Source organism: Rosa chinensis, chromosome 6 (genome assembly GCF_002994745.2).
Source record: "Rosa chinensis cultivar Old Blush chromosome 6, RchiOBHm-V2, whole genome shotgun sequence".
Classification (NCBI taxonomy): domain Eukaryota; kingdom Viridiplantae; phylum Streptophyta; class Magnoliopsida; order Rosales; family Rosaceae; genus Rosa; species Rosa chinensis.
This window is the reverse complement of record NC_037093.1, coordinates 47,802,994-47,821,186: the sequence shown is the minus strand read 5'-3', so window position 1 is coordinate 47,821,186 and position 18,193 is coordinate 47,802,994. Positions and strand designations below refer to the sequence as shown.

The window sequence follows — 18,193 nt, the reverse complement described above, 5'->3', positions numbered from 1 at the left end:
ATCGCTAAGAGAAAATGCACCTATGAATTAAGGACAATTATTGAGTTGCCTATCAATCTGCTAATTCATCAGTCATCTAAAATTGACAGTAGCATCATTGACATGTCAATTCACTGTTTTCATTTAATAATATAAGGGAGAATTTTTCAAACAGTACCTAAACTAAAGGTCACTGTGAATTAACGTTCCTCACTTTACACTAATTAGACTTTGGTACCTGGATTATAAATCCCGGCCCACTTTTGATACACGCCGTCAATAACTTCGTTAGTTGGCATGCCACCTTGCATAGTTTGAAGGGTAAAGTTGTCACCTGACTATCCACCTTTAGAAAGTTAATTTTTTTTTTAATAAAAAAAAATGGTGGTGCGATCTTGACCGTAGATCCACCTTTAGAAAGTCTATTTGTCTTTTAAATGAAAAAGAAAATAAAGTTTCTTGGCATTGGTTTTCTAGGTCGGGAAACCATGGATCGAAGATGGGAAGGTGAAGAAATCCAAATTGCAATTGGAATCGAAATCAGAAGAAAGAGAGAGGGAGTGGATGATGGTGTGGTGGACGGAGGAGAGATTATGGGATATGAAGTGGGAGGAGTGCTTCATGAGGATGATGGAGTCGGAGAAGTCAATGAAGTCCGTCACCAACCTAAACCCTAAGTCGCCATCGCCCCCGTGAGTTCGAGGGTCCAGTCCGTTCACAGTGGTGAGGAAGAGCATAAGCAAAGCGGTGAGGATTAAGGCGGTTCTGGCGTAAAATTAGCATACCGGCCTTCTGAAATTCTACCTCACCGAATAATAAAGGAGAATCCTCTTCTCCTACCTCTGTGTTGATTGCTTGCTTGGATTGATTAGACTAAAATAGAAACAAGCTTCGGGAAGGTGGTCAATGCCAGCGACAAAGACGAAGAGCTCATTCTGTTTCTCAAAATACAGCAGCGCGACAAAGACAAGAAGAAAAGTGGAACTTTCTGCTACTTCCAAGCAAGAACCGCGGCGAGCTTGATGCTGCTCCTTCGCTTGCTATGACGGTGTTTTGGGTTGTTAAAATCTTTGGTCTTTTGTTACTCCCAGTTAGATTTTTTTTGTGTTGATTTTGATGATGGTTTTGTGCAGAGTGAGTAAATGTGTATTGGGTTTTAATTTTGGAAGAGTGGTTTCTGTTTTGGTGAATGTATTATGGTGATTTTGAATTAGTAGTGTATTCTGTGATTGGTTTGTTTAGTTCAAGTTCTTTGGCTTGGTTGAACATGAAGAACATAGGAGCATTTGATTTATGGTATTTTCTAGAGATTCCCGGTTGCTGTTGCATAGAGAGAGAGAGAGAGAGAGAGAATACCAAAATACCCTTTAAAAATGAAAAATGACATAAGGTTAACGGAGTTATTGACAGCGTGTACCAAAAGCGGGTCAGGATTTATAGTCCAGTTACCAAAGTGTAATTAGTATAAAGTGAGGAACGTTAATTTACAATGACCTTTAGTTCAGGTATTGTTTGAAAAATTCTCCCATAATATAATGGAAAAATTTTAAGATTGGTACATGACATATAGGCCGTTCCGAAGTTCGGTGTATTTGGTTTCAAAGAATTAACTTTGGTACATGAAGTTGCAATCCAAACTAAAATAGGTGTATGCCGTTAATTAAGGCCCCCGTTAGTCAGTGTGATTTTGGTCAAATTTGTAAGGGCAAATCCGTCTCTTCATGGATTAACAAAAAAAATTGCAAAAGAATTTTGACGTGCTTAACATTTTCGGGTCCTGTGCGACCTCTTTAAATGTTTTGGTATAGTGTGACCATGGAAGTGAGAGGCGAAACAATATTTTGGAATTGAGTTCATTATTGTTTTGAAAATGGTGAAATTGTGTATGGAGTTGTGATTGTAGAATTTCATTTATTGAGATACCATGGGTCCAATAAGACCATCTTATTGTGTGATTTAAGATGTGGTAGCCCATGTGGCAGTACCGATGCATGCTGTAGCATGTGTGGCGGTACTTGCATGGCAGCCTGAGTGGCAGTACATGCGTGGCAGCCTGGGTGGCAGTACATGCGTGGTAGCATGTGTGGCAATACTGGTGCAGTGACCGGTATAATAATCGGTGTTGATTACTCAACAAAGGTGATTGGTTTGTTATTAAGCTAACAACGATTGAGATGGTTGCCGTAATGATTGCGCGGTAAAGGAGATTGGTTTGTTATTAAGTTAACAACGATTGAATCAGTTGTCGTAATGATTTCTCGGTAAAGGAGGTTGGTTTGTTATTGAGTTAACAACGATTGAGGTGGTCACTCTAATGAATGAAGCTACCTGCAGATGCAAGAGTATGGAGTTTGTGATTATTACTACGATTTTGATTGTGTGGTTTTAATGTAATCTCCAGAACTAAACTATATGTAGGAGTTACTATGAATTTGATTTGCCTTGATTTAAATTGTGATTGCCTTATTTTCTTCTTGTATTTATTGTCGAGGATTCAAATGATTTGAAGCGTCATGGTAAAGATGATTGTTCTCTGTGGAAACAAACGGGAAATGATTTATGAGGTCACAAGGATGACAAATGCTTCTTACTGAGAGGAAAGGATTGCGATTTTGTGATTTTGTTGTTAAGATGTACTATAATGATTTGAAATGTCACTGAGCTGACAACTACCTTTTGGTTGAGAAAAAAGAAGTACGACTTTGTAATTCCCCTGTGCGCGTTAAAATGATTTCAAACATTACTTGAGGTGGTTTTGTTTGATTATGATTTGTGTAATTGAATGCTGGGTTAAGAATCAGAGCATGTCGGTTTTAGTCACGAGTTGGCTTACGTAAGCAGGACATAAAACTGACGGTTGTAGTTGTGTTATATACTCAAACAAGCTTAAAAAGCTTGCCGGGTTTGTTGTTGCAACCTGGTGCACTATTCAATGATGTAGGGGGTTTATCTTGCAGGTTAGGGTGAACGTTGTTGAAGTTGAGGTTCATTGCTATTGCAGTTATAGGTTAAGAGACTTAAAGGTTTTCTTACACTTATTAGTTTTCCGCTGTGTAGTGAGTGAGTTTACTTACTGAATGGTTGTTTCAATTTATATTTGAAAACTTGGTGTAATGTAATATGTGACTCTAAAGAACGAGTCTTTATTAACATTAAGGGTTCACGGCATCTTCATTTACTTGTTTTAAAAGAAATTTTTTACAGGTATTTAGTGTTAATATATATATGAACCATGCATTACACCAGGAGTATTTGTGATTGTTATTGGGGGGTGAAATTTGCACACCCATATTTGCAAACCAGACACCCTTTCATTTTTTTAATAATATTTCAACTCACATCTTTTTGTACTTCTTAAAATACCCTCAAAGTCAGATTTTCTTTTTTTCTTTTTGAGTCTTCTCTCTCTCTCTCTCTCTCTGACAGTCTAACCCTTCTCAGTTGGGTGGTGCTTTCTCAGTAGCAAAGCGCGGGCAACTATAGACCATGTACGAACATCCTTTCCCTTCTTGGCCTTATCCTCTCTCCGTTTTCTCCCTCTCTCACTTTCCTGTACTCTCTCCTATGGAGTCTCTTTCCATGGTCCTCTCCTATTCTTCTCCACACTACTAGGATAAAGTTCATAGACATCAGTCCACAACTGATGTTAAAAAAAAAAAATCTGATGTCTTAGTGGGCGATGTTAAAGATCACCAAAACTAAAACATCGATTCATAACTGATGTCTAGTTTGCAATGAGACATCGGTTTAAGGTTCAAAATCGATGTAAAAACGTTAATGTGATCACCATTTTGGTGTATTTAGCTATTGCCAAACCTTCATATTTTGGCATTAGATGCTTAATGAAATATAGATCTAACAATACAATTATCCATTTTAACATCGTTATTGATTTAGAAACGATGTCTGATAATATATCACACATCAGTTCCATTTAATTTTGGCTTGTGGTTCATGAGCTTTTCACGTGTTTGCTACATAATATTCCACTATACATTCAATCTACATTCTATAGTATAGTTTGAACTGATATATTCTTCTTTAGGACCTGGAGAGTACGTGTCCTAAAGAAGAACGATGTCCAATGCTGTGTGGGACATCGGTTCCTTTGTCTATATCGATGTCCATAGTAATGCTAGACATCGGTTTTTGTTTTCAAACTGATGTAGATTCTCTTTTCTGACATCAATTTTTTTTAGTAACTGATGTATTTTCTCTTTCTTGACATCGATTTTTGATTTTGAACTGTTGTATTTTCTCTTTTTTGACATCAGTTCTTCTTCAGTAACTAATGTATTTTTTCTTTCTTGACATCGATTTTTGTTTTCAAACGGATGTATTTTCTCTTTTCTGACATCAATTCTTCTTTAGTAACTGATGCATTTTTTCTTTCTTGACATCAGTCTGCAAATTCAAACTGATGTAATATCTCTTTCTTGACATCAGTTTTATCATTTTAAAGCAAGTACTTGATACTAGAAAGCGAATCCACAAATACCAACATGAAATTCAAATGGAGGAAAAATATTAGGGAATTGCATTAATTTCCATCCAAAATTAGAGCTGTTAATAAATGTTTTAACAAAAACATCTAGCGAACTACTTAAGCTCCTCAAGAACCCCAACCTAGCTAATAACGCTGCCAACTCCTCCAAGCATCAGACACATCAAGATCATCACCTGGAAACACAACAAACTAATAATGAGATTAACTCAGTAAGTAAACTAGAATGTGCTAAATATATGTCCATTTCTCAGAACATAGTTTGATATGAATGACATTAATGAGATTAACTTAACATGGAGTAATATAAATAGAAAAATACTTGAAAGAAATATGTCAAGTAAATATATAATTTTTTTAACTGTAATTAAATAGATAGAAAGGGAAAGAGAAAGGCATATCGTTGAGGAAAATATTAGCAACCAAATAGATTTAAATTTTAAATGGCTTGTCTTTCAATTAAAATTTGCTTCTCAACCTTTACCATTAGATATAAATTACCAAGATGCTCAACAGATACTCTGATTCTTAATCTCTGTCACACTGGCTTGACTTCATATCACTTGTAATGACATTAATAGTGCATCACCTCATGATGTGCATATTCAAAACAGACAATGTTCAAAACCAAATTCTTTATTTCCCCAGAAATCAAATTTTTTTCCCTCCAACCACCAACTCACCAATACAAACCTTATCATGGACCCATCCACCTGCGACATGAAGCTCAGTCTTAAGTCCATAATGGTCAAGCGTTCCGAGCGGCCTTTCAAAGATCTTCTCTTCAGTTTCATCAGTTCCATCATGTTGTATACGATTTCGGAGAAAGCCGAAGAGGAACTCCCACAGAAAATGTGGCTTTCAACCTTGCTCCCTTGATTACAGTACATACATCAATTATAAGTTTCTTTTTCATTTTACTTCACATATTCAAACTATGAACAAACAATGAGTTGGTAAAAGTGGGTTCAGTTTTATTTGATTTTTCCTCATAACCCACATAGAAGTTGAAGACTTTGGAGTTGAACATACCTGAAATTGAACTCAATTACTTGGGTGTTTACGTCATTCAATCAATCTACATAAAAGAAAATGAAAATGAAAAACAATGCATTTGGTTAATGAAAGGATTCAACAAATATAAGTGTAAGAGGCCTCAAATTGAAAAGTGCTTACAATATAATCCTGTTCTGTTCTGAATTCTTATTAAGGAACTTCCTGGGCATAACCAAAGCAATTTCTTTTTGCAGCTCTACAATTTGGGGTCTAGAATCAGAAATCGAACCCATAAAGTTTTCAGCTTTTCTGCAAGGAAGAGAGCAACCAAGATCAAGTCTGAGGCTGTTCGTCTGAAAACCCAGAAAATCAAGGAGATGTTCATGAGAGATAGATCGATTGAAGATGTTCAAATCATGGAGATCTTCAAAGTCAAAACCCAGACAACTTCTTACCTACTTACAGTTGAGGAGAGAGAGCGTCGTCGACGCCTCGACGGTCGAAGATAGGGCCTGAGAGGGGGAGGCCCACGAAGAGAGAAAGGTGAACGGTGAATGCAGCTCCGGCTTTGACTAGACGGGAGAGACGGAGGCAGAGAAGGAGGAGGAGAGCAGTCGGAGGCGGAGAAGGAAGAAGAGGAGATCGGTTGCTGGATGGGTACTGTTGCGGTGGTTAGGTTTGGGAATGAAAACAATATGAGTCGTGGGAAATCCGACAAAGTGTTGGTAGGGAGTGAAAATTTGACTCCCCGCTTACAAAATTTTAGACTTAACACTTTCCGCGTTTTTTTTTTTAATTTTGGATGAAAAGTATAGACATAAGTCAAATATAAGAAACGATGTTAATTGTATGAATAGAAATCAGATTTTTAAGAACTGATGTTAAAAAAATAATTTACATCGAGTGAAATCTTAACTGATTTAAAAGACATGATGTCGATTAACATTATTCTAGTAGTGGCACCATTCCAAACCCACCCCAAAACCCAGAAACCACTCACTTCACTACCAATCTCTCTTCCCAAAACATCCATTCTCACCTCTCAATCATTCAACTCCCACCCCCTTCAATTTCCCTCCATCAAAAACCTCTTTCACAACCAACATAAAACCCATATCTCCTTTCTCCTCACTGAGCTCATCGCAACCACCGCCATTACTTTCCCTTCTTTTGCTTCCGAAGCCACAGCTTCTGAGCAAGTCTTAGACAAAATAAACTTGGAGTCAATCATGGTCTCAATTGATGAGTTTTTCAACAAGTACCCATATTTCGTTGCCGGTTGTACATTCATTTGGTTGGTTGGTGTACCTGTAGTTCAAGAGTACTTGAGAAAATATAAGTTCATCTCTGTTATTAATGCATTCCGGAAACTCAAAGAGGACCCCACTGCTTAGCTATTGGATATTAGGGACGAGAAGAGTTTGAAGTATTTGAGGTCTCCCAATTTAAAGATTGTGAATAAGGATACTGTGCAGGTTCAGTTTTCAGAGGATGATGAAGATGGGTTTGTAAAGAAGGTTTTGCAAAATTCAGAGACCTAGGAAACACTGTCGTCTGTGTTTTGGGAAAGTAAGTGTAAAACTTTTGCTCTAGCTTCGTCTTTTACATGGAGATGTGATTACTTGGTACTAAGTAGAGTTCATCTTGGTCAAAAAAGAAACAATTGCTTAAGATATGTCCATGATGAATGTCTAGGAGTACCGAGCATTGATTTGTTTTATTTATTTATTTATTTATTTATTTTTATTTTTTATCTAAATGTCTTTGTAATCTCAGTATCAAGAAGAAGACGAAAACTTCATAAATGAATAAAGAGATTGAGATTGATGATAATGGAAGCACCACCCAACTGAGAAAGAAGGGTCAGAGAGAGAAGAGGAGAGAGAGAGTGAGAGAAAGAGAAGACCCAAAAAGAAAAAAGAAAAATCTGAATTTGAGGGTATTTTAGGAAATGCAAAAAGATGTGAGTTGAAATATTATTAAACAAATGAACGAGTGTGTGGTTTGCAAATTTGTGTGTGCAAATTTCACCCCCCTTATTATTTTGTATTATTATTTGTGCTTGAAAATCGGGGCGTAACATAAAATTAGTGTTCTTGTTGTTGTGGTGACTCTATATAGAACCAAACCAATAAATCTCAAATTGTAAAAGTAAAATGAGAATTGGAATTGGTCTACTCATTTCATTTCATAACCCCTTTATATAGGGAGAGAATTACAATGGAAAGAACAATTACAATGATGACATTAACTACTGATTGGTTCGTAATCCACGCTGATTGATGTTAATTGGTAATTGCTTGATTCCCTCTCCGTCAATCACTTTGACGAAGGCACACAATATGTTTTTCCTTTAACACTCCCCCTTGTGCCAAGTCAAAGACGAAATGGTGCATGAGTTGTTGCCTCACTAAAAACCTTGTCAAGTAACAATAAAAACCCTGTGGGACAAAAATACACCTTGGTCGAAGGAAAAGAGCACAATGCACCTTTTACATTTGAGTATGACATGTGTGTGTTAGACTCCCCCTGATATCTACACCTCCCCCTGATACTTACATTAATCTAGAGAGCTTGGAACGTCTTCGCATTCCTATGCTTTTCACATGTTTCTCAAATGTGTCCTTAGGCAATGATTTGGTGAACAAATCTGCCACATTCTCCTCAGATCTTACTTGATTCATTTGAATCTTGAGGAGAGTCTGTTGTTGCTGATTGTAGGATAACTTTGGCGATATGTGTTTTGTGTTATCACCCTTAATATAACCTAGCTTCATCTGTTCGATGCAAGCTGCATTGTGTTCGTAAATGCAAGTAGGCTCTTCAGTGGTAGAACTCAAACCACTAGTCCCTCGAATATGTGCAATGATAGTTCTTAACCATACACACTCAAGAACCGCCTCATGTAGAATAATGATCTCTGAGTGGTTCGAGGAGGTAGCCACAAAGGTTTGCTTGGTTGATCTCCAAGATATCGATGTGTTCCCATTGGTAAATACATAACCAGTTTGGGAACGATATGTGGGTCAGATACCTATCCAGCATCAGCAAAACCGACCAAAACGTCATTTGGCGTTTTAGTGTAGTGAGTGGCGTTTTTCGCCATCAACATTTCCTTTAGGGATTGCAGTTCCATCTGCGGTCCCTCTTGTCTCTCTGTAGGGAAAGAACAGTCCCAAGTCAATGGTTCCTTTTAGGTATCGAAAATGTTCTTGATACCATTCCAGTGACGCTGCGTTGGCGCTGAGCTAAATCTAGCTAACAAGTTCACTGAGAATGCAATGTCTAGTCGATTAAATTGGGCTAAGTACAATAATGCGCCTATTGCACTTAGATAGGGAATTTCAGCTCCCAACACTTGTTCGTCATCTTCCTTTGGACGAAATGGATCTTTCCTTGCATCCAAACTTCGACCGATCATGGGAGTGCTAGCAGGATGTGCTTTGTCCATGTTATATTGCCTGACTTTTGGACATATGCAGACTGGTGGATTAATGTTTCACAAACTCGGTGTTCTAGTTCAAGACCTAGATAGAATCGAGTTTTCCCAAGATCCTTCATCTCAAATTCATATTTCAAGTAGCTCGCGGTTTCTCTTATTTCATCAAGAGTACCAGTTATGACATATACTACTACAATTTGCAAATCCAGAACTTGTTTTCTTTATGAATACGCAGGGGCATAATTCATCGTTCTTATATCCCTTTCCAATCAAGTAGTCACTTAGACGGGTATACCACATCCGTCTGGATTGTTTCAATCCGTAAAGTGAGCGTTTCAACTTAATTGCAAACGCACTCTGTGGTTTAGAGTCACTTGACTTGGGTAATGTAAGGCCATTAGGCACTTTTCATATACATCTCTGAATCTAGATCCTCATAGAGATATGCAGTAACCACATCCATGAGCTGCATTTCTAGTCCTTCGGAAATTACTAAGCTAACTAAGTAGCGGAACATTAAAACGTCCATTATGGGAGAGTATGTCTCCTCGTAGTCAATTCCAGGGCGTTGTGAGAAACCTTGCGCCACAAGGCGAGCCTTGTACCTCAGGACTTCATTCTTCTCATTACGCTTTCTGACAAAGACTCATTTATGTCCTACAGGCTTTACACTTGGTGGGGTTAGCACTACCAGACCAAATACCTGTCTCTTTGTCAGAGAATCTAATTCTACCTGGATTGATTCTTTCCATTTAGGCCAATCTGCTCTTTGTTGACATTTTTCAACAGAGTGTGGTTCGATATCATCGTGCTCTATGATTCCTTGAGCAACAGTATATATCATCAATGTGTATGGAAGATCTTTCTATCAACTCATACGTACTCTCGTAATCCTTTGAGATTTCTTTGTTCTCTGGAATCATTTCAAATATCAGAGCGTCCTCCAGTATTGATTCATGGACATAACTATAATCAGAGACAATCTCATGAGAGGGATTCTATACATTGATGATTGGTTTGTGCCTTACTCACCCTCTTCTTCCTTGGGTGAGTGTCAATCGAACCAAGTGACCTCCCCCTCTTCCTTGGGGAGCCACGACCTCAACCACACCTCCACTAAGTGCGGTTGCAGTGCCTCTATCTGCGGCACCGTGCCTCTATCTGCGGCACCGTGCCCCTTGTTGGGGACTTCTAACCTTGCAGGCACATTTGCAGCTGGTATATGTGATCTCGTCACTTTTACGATATCAGTAAACGCATCAGGCATCGAATCTGCTACGTTCTGAAGATCGATTATTCTTTTCACTTCACTTTCACTTTATGAAGTGCGGGGATCAAGATGAGACAGAGTGGGGACAAATCACGACAATTCCTATCGTTCCCTTGGAAAAATCCTTTTTCCTATCTCCCCCTAATGACCGGAAGACTGTCTCATCAAAGTGACAATCCGCAAATCTAGCGGTAGAGAGATCGCCTGTGAAGGGTTCCAAATAGTGGATAATTGTTGGGGATTCGTATCCAACATAAATACTTAATCGTCTCTGAGGACCCATTTTGGTGCGCTGTGGGGGCGCAATAGGCACATATACTGCTCAACCAAATATGCGTAAGTGTGAAGTGTCAGGCTCATATCCAGTTACCAACTGGTACGCAGAAAATGGTTGGCTAGCTGTGGGTCTTAAAAGAATAAGTAAAGCTGCGTGCAATTGCATAACCCCATGCAGATATAGGCAGGTTGGTGCCCATAACCAATGCCCTAGCCACCATCTGTAGCCTTTTGATGGTGGCTTCTGCGAGACCATTTTGTGTATGCACATGGGGTACAGGATGCTCTACATCGATCCAAATAGATATGCAATAATCATCAAATGCTTTTGATGTAAACTCTCCAGCATTATCAAGCCTTATAGACTTGATAGGGTGATCAGGGTGGTGAGCCCTCAAACGTATAATCTCTGCTAGGAGTATTGCAGCATTTCTTGTGGACAATAAAACGACATGTGACCAGATTGTCGAAGCATCCACAAGAACCATAAAGTACTTGAATGGTCCGCATTCTGGATGGATAGGTCCACAGACATCTCTTCGTATCCTTTGTAAGAATGGAATGTTTTGTTTTGTATCTTTAGCATAGGAAGGTCTCTATCCTGTTTTTGCTAAAGAGCAGGCTTTGCAAAACGAGTGATGTACCTTTGAAATAGTCAATAAGGCATAATGGGAGGGAGGTAGTGATTCTGGTACTTCAGAAGGCAATGACTGCATTTGAGCAATACTAGAACCGACACCTTGCAGTGTGGTGGATTTTTCTCCCATTTTTCACTCGAAAGAAGGGATGTCCGTGTGAGTTCTTGAAAAATACGGATCATCATGTCATGACCTCGGTGCCATAGGCGGTCATGCAAAAGCCTGTATGAGTCAGTGTCCCACATTTCATTGTTGGTGACAATATAGGATTCAATGATCCGAATCGTAGTGAGGTACAGTCCACTAGATTGACTCATAAGTTTCTCTAAGATGCGTTTCCTTCCACAGTCATTAGATGTAATATCAAGGTATTCAGTTCCATTCTCACGGTGTGTTTTTACATGATAACCGTTGGCACAAATAGCTTTGAAACTTTAACAAGGTTCGATTAGCTCTTGGTGCATATAGAGCGTCTGTGACTTTAAGTGCTGTGCCATTAGGCGGCAAAAATTTGGCAGTTCCTCGCCCTTTTATTAGTTGTGATAATCCAATCATCGTAGTCACAGAGGAATTATAGGCTATTATTTCAATGAATAATTGCCTATTTCGTAATATTATGTGGGTAGTTCCACTAACATCTAAGCACTCAAGTTCTCCTCCATTCATTCCTATAAATAAATGGGAGATATTTAGAAAATATAACTCATGTTCTTTAGAGTATTTCTATTTGCGTAGAATGGTATTCTTTTCATTCTAATAATTTTTCTTTTTTTTTTCTAGATGTATTGCTTTACATCTTTATAGTGCTATTTCGAACCATGTAAATATGTGTATAGAAATAAATTTGAATAAATTCAGTGCTTCAGAATAAAATTCAAAATTTATTAATAAGCCAACGATAAGCAAATCAAGGTATTTATTAATAGTCTAATTAAAAATGAGACATTATGCCTTCACAACTATTTTGGAAAATAAAATGAATAAAGCAGATCAGTCAAGATTGAGAACATCCATTGACTTAGCAAGTTCCTCTTTGCCATTGAAGTCTGCAATTGTAAGGTTGACGTCTAGGTCATGACCTCCTTCTTCCATATAGTGAGCCTCTTGTTCTTTAGACTCTCTATACCTCTTGTAATTGGCTGCTACTCTGTTGTTTCCACGTGGTGCATGGTTGCCACGTGGGTAGGGATCAGCACGTCTAAACCCCTTTGCATTGGAGTTCTTTTCACCTTTCATTTTTCCATAATGAGCCTCGGGAATTTTCTTTGTCCCAGTGGGCCTGGCATTGTTTGTTCAAGAGAATCTCATTATGTCTCTCAGCCACTTGCAGTAGGCTTATCAACTTATTGAAGGTTGTGATTCTTTTGTTGTCATACTCCAACTTATACTGGTTCGCTAGTATAAAAGCTGAAGTAGGAAAGGTGGTAAGTGTCTTGTAGATCATATCATCTTCTGTGAGTTTCCTTCCACAGAAATTGAGACGTGCCTTGAGGCGCAACATATCTTTGTTGAAGTCATTTACCCTTTTTTAGTCAAGTAAGCGGATTTCATTCCACTGAACAGTCAGTTCTGGGAGTAAAGTTTCATGAATATTCCCAAAACATCCCTTAAGGGCATTCCACAGTTCTTTGGGTGTCTTCAATTCTATGTATTCCCAGCGTAGGCTAGTATCTATGCCGCCTCAAAAATATTAAGGCATTTGCTGTCACCTTATTAGATAGTTCATTATCTTTGGGGTCGGTAATGGTGGCAGTGTAGTCTTTTGCCACAAAGGCAGTTTCCATATCGGAAACCTAACGATGGTACTCAAGTCCTTCTGAGTCCAAGATGTCAAACTCAGGTCGAGTTGGATCAGCCATCTACATAAAACAAGAGAGAAGGTATAAATTACGCAGTCATAAAGACATCCACGTAAATTATTTTCCAAATATATGAATTAGATTTCAAGACCAAGATTCGTAATGGTCACATTTTTTTTCGATGCTATGTGAAAATACTTTATCACAGTAAGTGTGTGTATAATGCGCATGAATTTTCATTATCATGGCAAAATGGAATTTTATATGTTGTATTACAAAAATAACTATAACACATTTAATAATAAATAAAACATAGCATATATAAAAATAAACTACATGACATGCTCAAATTGCACAAATATACAACAAAATATATGCTACATATAATAATAGCAATAATATATCATGCGTAAAATAAAATATAAACAATAGCATAATATAAAGACATGCTTAGAAATAATTATATAAGAGTAATAAAATTCACAAAACATGCTCACAATTGCATAATAAAAACATAAGCAATAAACTATAAAGCATGCTTAAACATAATTATAAATCATGCGTAAATATAATGATATAAAATATAAATAATAAGGCATGCTTAAAACAATCAAAATTATCTCATTAAACATGCTTAATAACAAAATAAAATAAAAACATACTTGATTTCGAGAAAATAAAACAATCCTAGCGCACGCGCGTGTTGATGCAGGCGTGCGTAGCGATGTTTTTTTTTTCGGGTTCTGCTGGGCCTGCTGATTTGTTGAGTTGCATGGCCTGTTTTTTTTTTTTTCGTTTCTGGGCTGTAGGCCTGTTTTTTATTTTATTTTATGAGATTGTTGGGCCGGGTCCGTTTCTGTGGGCCGGGTCACACCTTTTTTCTCTCTATTTTTTTTTTCTTCTTCCTTTTCGCGTCTTTTTTTTTCTCTTTCTCTCTCCTGCACGTCTTCTTCCTCCGCCTGTTTTTCTTTCTGGTTTTCTGGGCTGCTGATGCAGACGCGGGGGCATTGGCTAGGCGAGGTCCGGGTGGGGCAGCAGGCGGCAGGTGGCAGGCGGGATCTGCGCAGGCGGCTTGTGTGCAGAGAAGGCCCTTGCAGGCTACTGCAGATGACTCCGGTGCAGGTGAGGCTCCGGTCCAAGGCGGAGGTGGCGATGCCGGGAACGGACGATGAATTCGATCTGGGCTGCAAGCAGTTGGACCGGGGGGGGGGGGGGGGGGGGGGGGGGCCTTAGCAATTCGATCTGGGTGCCCTTAGCAATTCGATGGAGATGGAGATGGAGGCTGGACGGGGCGGGGCCAATCTGGTGGTCGGGGAAGGAGTGCAGCGCTGGGCAAGGCTGAGGTTGGCCGGATCGAGATGGGCTAGGTTGCTGCCGCTTTTTTTTTTTTAGAATTGCGGCAGAAAAGAAGAAAAAAATTCTTCTTAGGGTTTTGATTTTTTTTCAACTGAAAGAAACTAGAAAACTACAGTTTTTTTTTCTTGGCTATTTGCTCTGAGCGTGCTGATAACGTGTAAAAGTAAAATGAGAATTGGAATTGGTCTACTCATTTCATTTCATAACCCTTTTATATAGGGAGAGAATTACAATGGAAAGAACAATTACAATGATGACATTAACTACTGATTGGTTCGTAATCCACGCTGATTGATGTTAATTGGTAATTGCTTGATTCCCTCTCCGTCAATCACTTTGACGAAGGCACACAATATATTTTTCCTTTAACACAAATAAAATTCTTATAATTTCATTCGTATTCGTGTTGTGTACGTTATCGTATTGTATGCAATTTACTAGGTCTACTTAGATAGGAACTTGATTGTTACTTGCCCTTTTTTTCTATCTTTAAGGGTAACTATAGCCTTTGGACTATTTGACTCCAATGTCAGAAATTTCTACTTCAAGAAAAAAGAAACACAACTTTGTTAAACTTTTTCTCTCAAACTCTAGAACGCGTCGCACGCGCCTAGGACTTCCTCGACCTTTTCTTGGGCTCGTCCGGCGACACGTTCCGGTAGTGTTGTCATTGGACGGGTTGTTGTTTATTCTCACCATTCCTCTTCGAAGTGTGATTGAATGCTTGGTTGTGAGTGTAGTGACTGTTCGAGGCCGATGGCAGGAGGAATTGCAGCAACTAGTGGGGAGTCGTTTGGGTTTCACTATTGGATACTCTTGGTTGATCCGGTTCTAGTCAGAGCGGTGATGGGGGCTATCGGATCTGGGTGAGTTGGCTGGGGCTAGGTGGTAGTGCAGTGGCGGAAGGGCTGGACTCTCCTCTGTTCGATGGGTGTCTGAGCGGTCGGAGTTCGAACCTTGATCTGGGTTACATAAATCTAATTCGGTTTCCCCCGAAAGTCTGATGGCCGGAATTATTGGTATGGGAGGCGACGATGGTGGGTAACGACGGTGATCCGACTAGGGCCGTGGTGGGTTTGGGGCGGTGTGACTGGACTGGTGATGTTATAGCAGCGGTTGGGTGCAAGGTTTGGTGGTTTGGCTAGTGGGCTGTGGTGACTCTATCATTGTTTGGGCTGAAGCAGTTTCGTGGGCCCAACTAGGCCTAAAATTAATTTTCTTTTGTTTTACTTTTTTGGTCTATTTTACTTTTCTAGTTAATGGTGGCTTTATGTCGGCAATAAATCCCTACTGATTTGTGATAGGGCGATGTGGGCTCTGTCCCGGACTTTGTCCTAGTTAGGTGGCGAATTCTTTATTTCTTCAAATAGTCGCAATCTCCTAGTGGCAAGATGAAACTAAGTGTCAACGGTTTTATACTCTAGTGGAAACATAGTAAGAAAGTTGATCTTAGTAGTATATTATGGCTTTAAGTAAGTATTTACTTTTCGATATTGTCACCACCACATTTGTAAAGCGAATAGAGTAGACAGAAGTGCACTATTTGCTAATTGGTGCTTGTTAGAATATATATCTTTTGTAGAGACTCTCAGTATTATTTTGGAACGCTCTCCTCATGTTATTGTAATATGAGATTTAGGTATCATGTCCCTCCATATGTTCTGCAGTTTCATTAATGAATAAGGCTTAAAAGAGGCTGTACTGGCCCTTTTCGAAAAAAAAATTATAATAAAGAACTTGTCAAATCCCTCTTTTTCATAGTAAAGTAAAATTGGAATCCTAATTTGATTTGGACAAAATATGCAGTAGGAGAATTAGAAGTGCAAGCTAGTAAAGTCAAGTAGATAGGATTTAGGACTCCCTCTTATGCTAATCCTTTCTCGCACTAAATGATTCTGGACTCAAATTTCTGATATCCTCACCAATAAAATCTTGTGTGAATGGGAGTAGTCGTTGTCATATCTCAGAAATCAGAATTACAGGGGAATTAGGACTCTTAAGAAGACAGGACTTAGGACGGGTGTCCCCAAATCTATAAAAGCAAACCCTCAACTCATTATTCTAGCATTAGATCGAAAATGTTAGCCAAAACAAAAAAATTAAAGACCGCGACATCCATGGAAGCCCTTCCTGAAGAGATCATACATGTAATCTTCCTGAGGTTACCCATCAAATCTTTACTCAAATGTACAGCAATATGCAAGACATGGAACTCTATAATCTCAACCTCTAGTTTCATCGACACCCACCTCCACCTCAACTGCAGAGATGGCCAACTCCTCTTGCTACAGGCTTTTTCATCACCTGCAGATAGGAGGGAGCCTTTCTCGTTGCATCGAGATAACCCTTCGTTCGATGAGTATACCAAGCCTAGAAATCCATTCTTAGCTTACGATAGGACACAAGCTGCTATCTCCAAAAAAAGATCAATAGCTTTAGGTAGTGAGCCTATCAATGTGGTCGGGACTTGTAACGGGCTGGTATGCCTTGTTGCTCATGACTTTACTGTGTTAATTTGGAACCCTAGTATTCGAAAGTTCGTGGTTTTGGCCAGGCCTAGTGTTACCTTCATCAGGGATCATAACCCTAGAATAAGTTATGCCTTCGGTTATGATTCGTCCACCAATGACTATAAGGTTCTGAGAACTGTGAGTTATGTTCAGGGAGCTCGTTCATGTGAAGTTGAGATTTGGTCATTGGCCCGTGGCTCTTGGAAGAGCCTAACTGCTTCCATTGCCATTCCTGGTGACGACCCCTGTTATCCAAAAGCTTTTCTTCATGACACTCATGCTTTTGTCAATGGTGCTCTGCATTGGTTTCATCAGTATAAGATGATAAACTACCACGATTCCATTGTTTCCTTTGATATTTCAAGTGAATCCTTTGGCGAAATGACAATGCCTGCATTCTGGGGAAATAGAGAGATTTGCTTAATTTCAAGATACAGGGACTCCCTTGCTTTCTTTGAACGAGAATTTACTGGTGTATTTCGTCTTAGCATGTGGGTCATGGAAGAGTACGGTGTGGCAAACTCCTGCACTAATATTTTCACTATGGACTTCCATCACATAACATATCCATATCCACGGCCGCTTTGGTTCAGAAACAGTAGTGGTGATGTAGTGCTCGAGGGCATTCAGGGAGTGCTGAAATCGGTGGATTCTAAGACCAAAAGCACTACTGATTTTCGAATCAATGGGTATGCGTCTTACGACTTTATGGATTATTTTGTAGAAAGCCTTGTATTACTAGACAAACCCAATGCTATTTCATACTAAAGAAAATAATAAGTTTGGATGTAATCATAAAAAAAATATTAAAAAAATAAAAAAACAAGTTTGGATGTAAATCATGTAATTTGAGCTAGCAATTTTACTTAAATCATATGGACTTGATATTTCATATTTATTCTTATGCTGCTTAAATGTTATTTGCAATCATTCCCAAAAAAAAAAAATTGTTATTTGCAATCGATTTATTTAAAATAAATCATACATGGAGCTGATTAGTACTCCTTACTAGCCATGAAGTTGTTTGATGTAAATCCTACATTGGAAAGTTGGGTCTAGTTTACCTTAAACCCATCATACTTATCCACAACCAAGTGTAGAGATGGTAAGACATCGAGTAACTCTGTGAGGGTCTTGTCCAAGAGAGGTCTTGTGTTCTACTATTGTCAATAGCGGTGGTGAAGCACACCAAAGTCTAAAGTATAGATGCCTTCATGTGTGACCTATGCTAAATGACACCTCAACAGTTTCTTGAGAGATCATCCTCTTCATTTTGAGTTTTTTTTTTTTAATTAATTTTTTTTTTTCGCAAACTGAATATGGAGGTTAGGTTGGGGCTACTCCATGCCAATTTGGGATGTTCTTAACTAGATTGTACCTCCTTTATGCCAGTCTTCTTCATTGGCAAAGAATGAAATTGCAC

At 38.8% G+C, this 18,193-nt stretch overlaps 1 protein-coding gene across 1 annotated transcript; it reads left to right on the top strand.

Annotated features, from left to right (window-relative positions):
• The first annotated feature begins 16,377 nt into the window (after positions 1–16,377).
• On the top strand, positions 16,378–17,538 carry LOC112171457 (F-box/kelch-repeat protein At3g23880). The gene has a single exon (XM_024308639.1). It carries the CDS (start codon positions 16,378–16,380, stop codon positions 17,536–17,538), a length of 1,161 nt encoding a protein of 386 aa, XP_024164407.1.
• Positions 17,539–18,193: the final 655 nt, after the last annotated feature.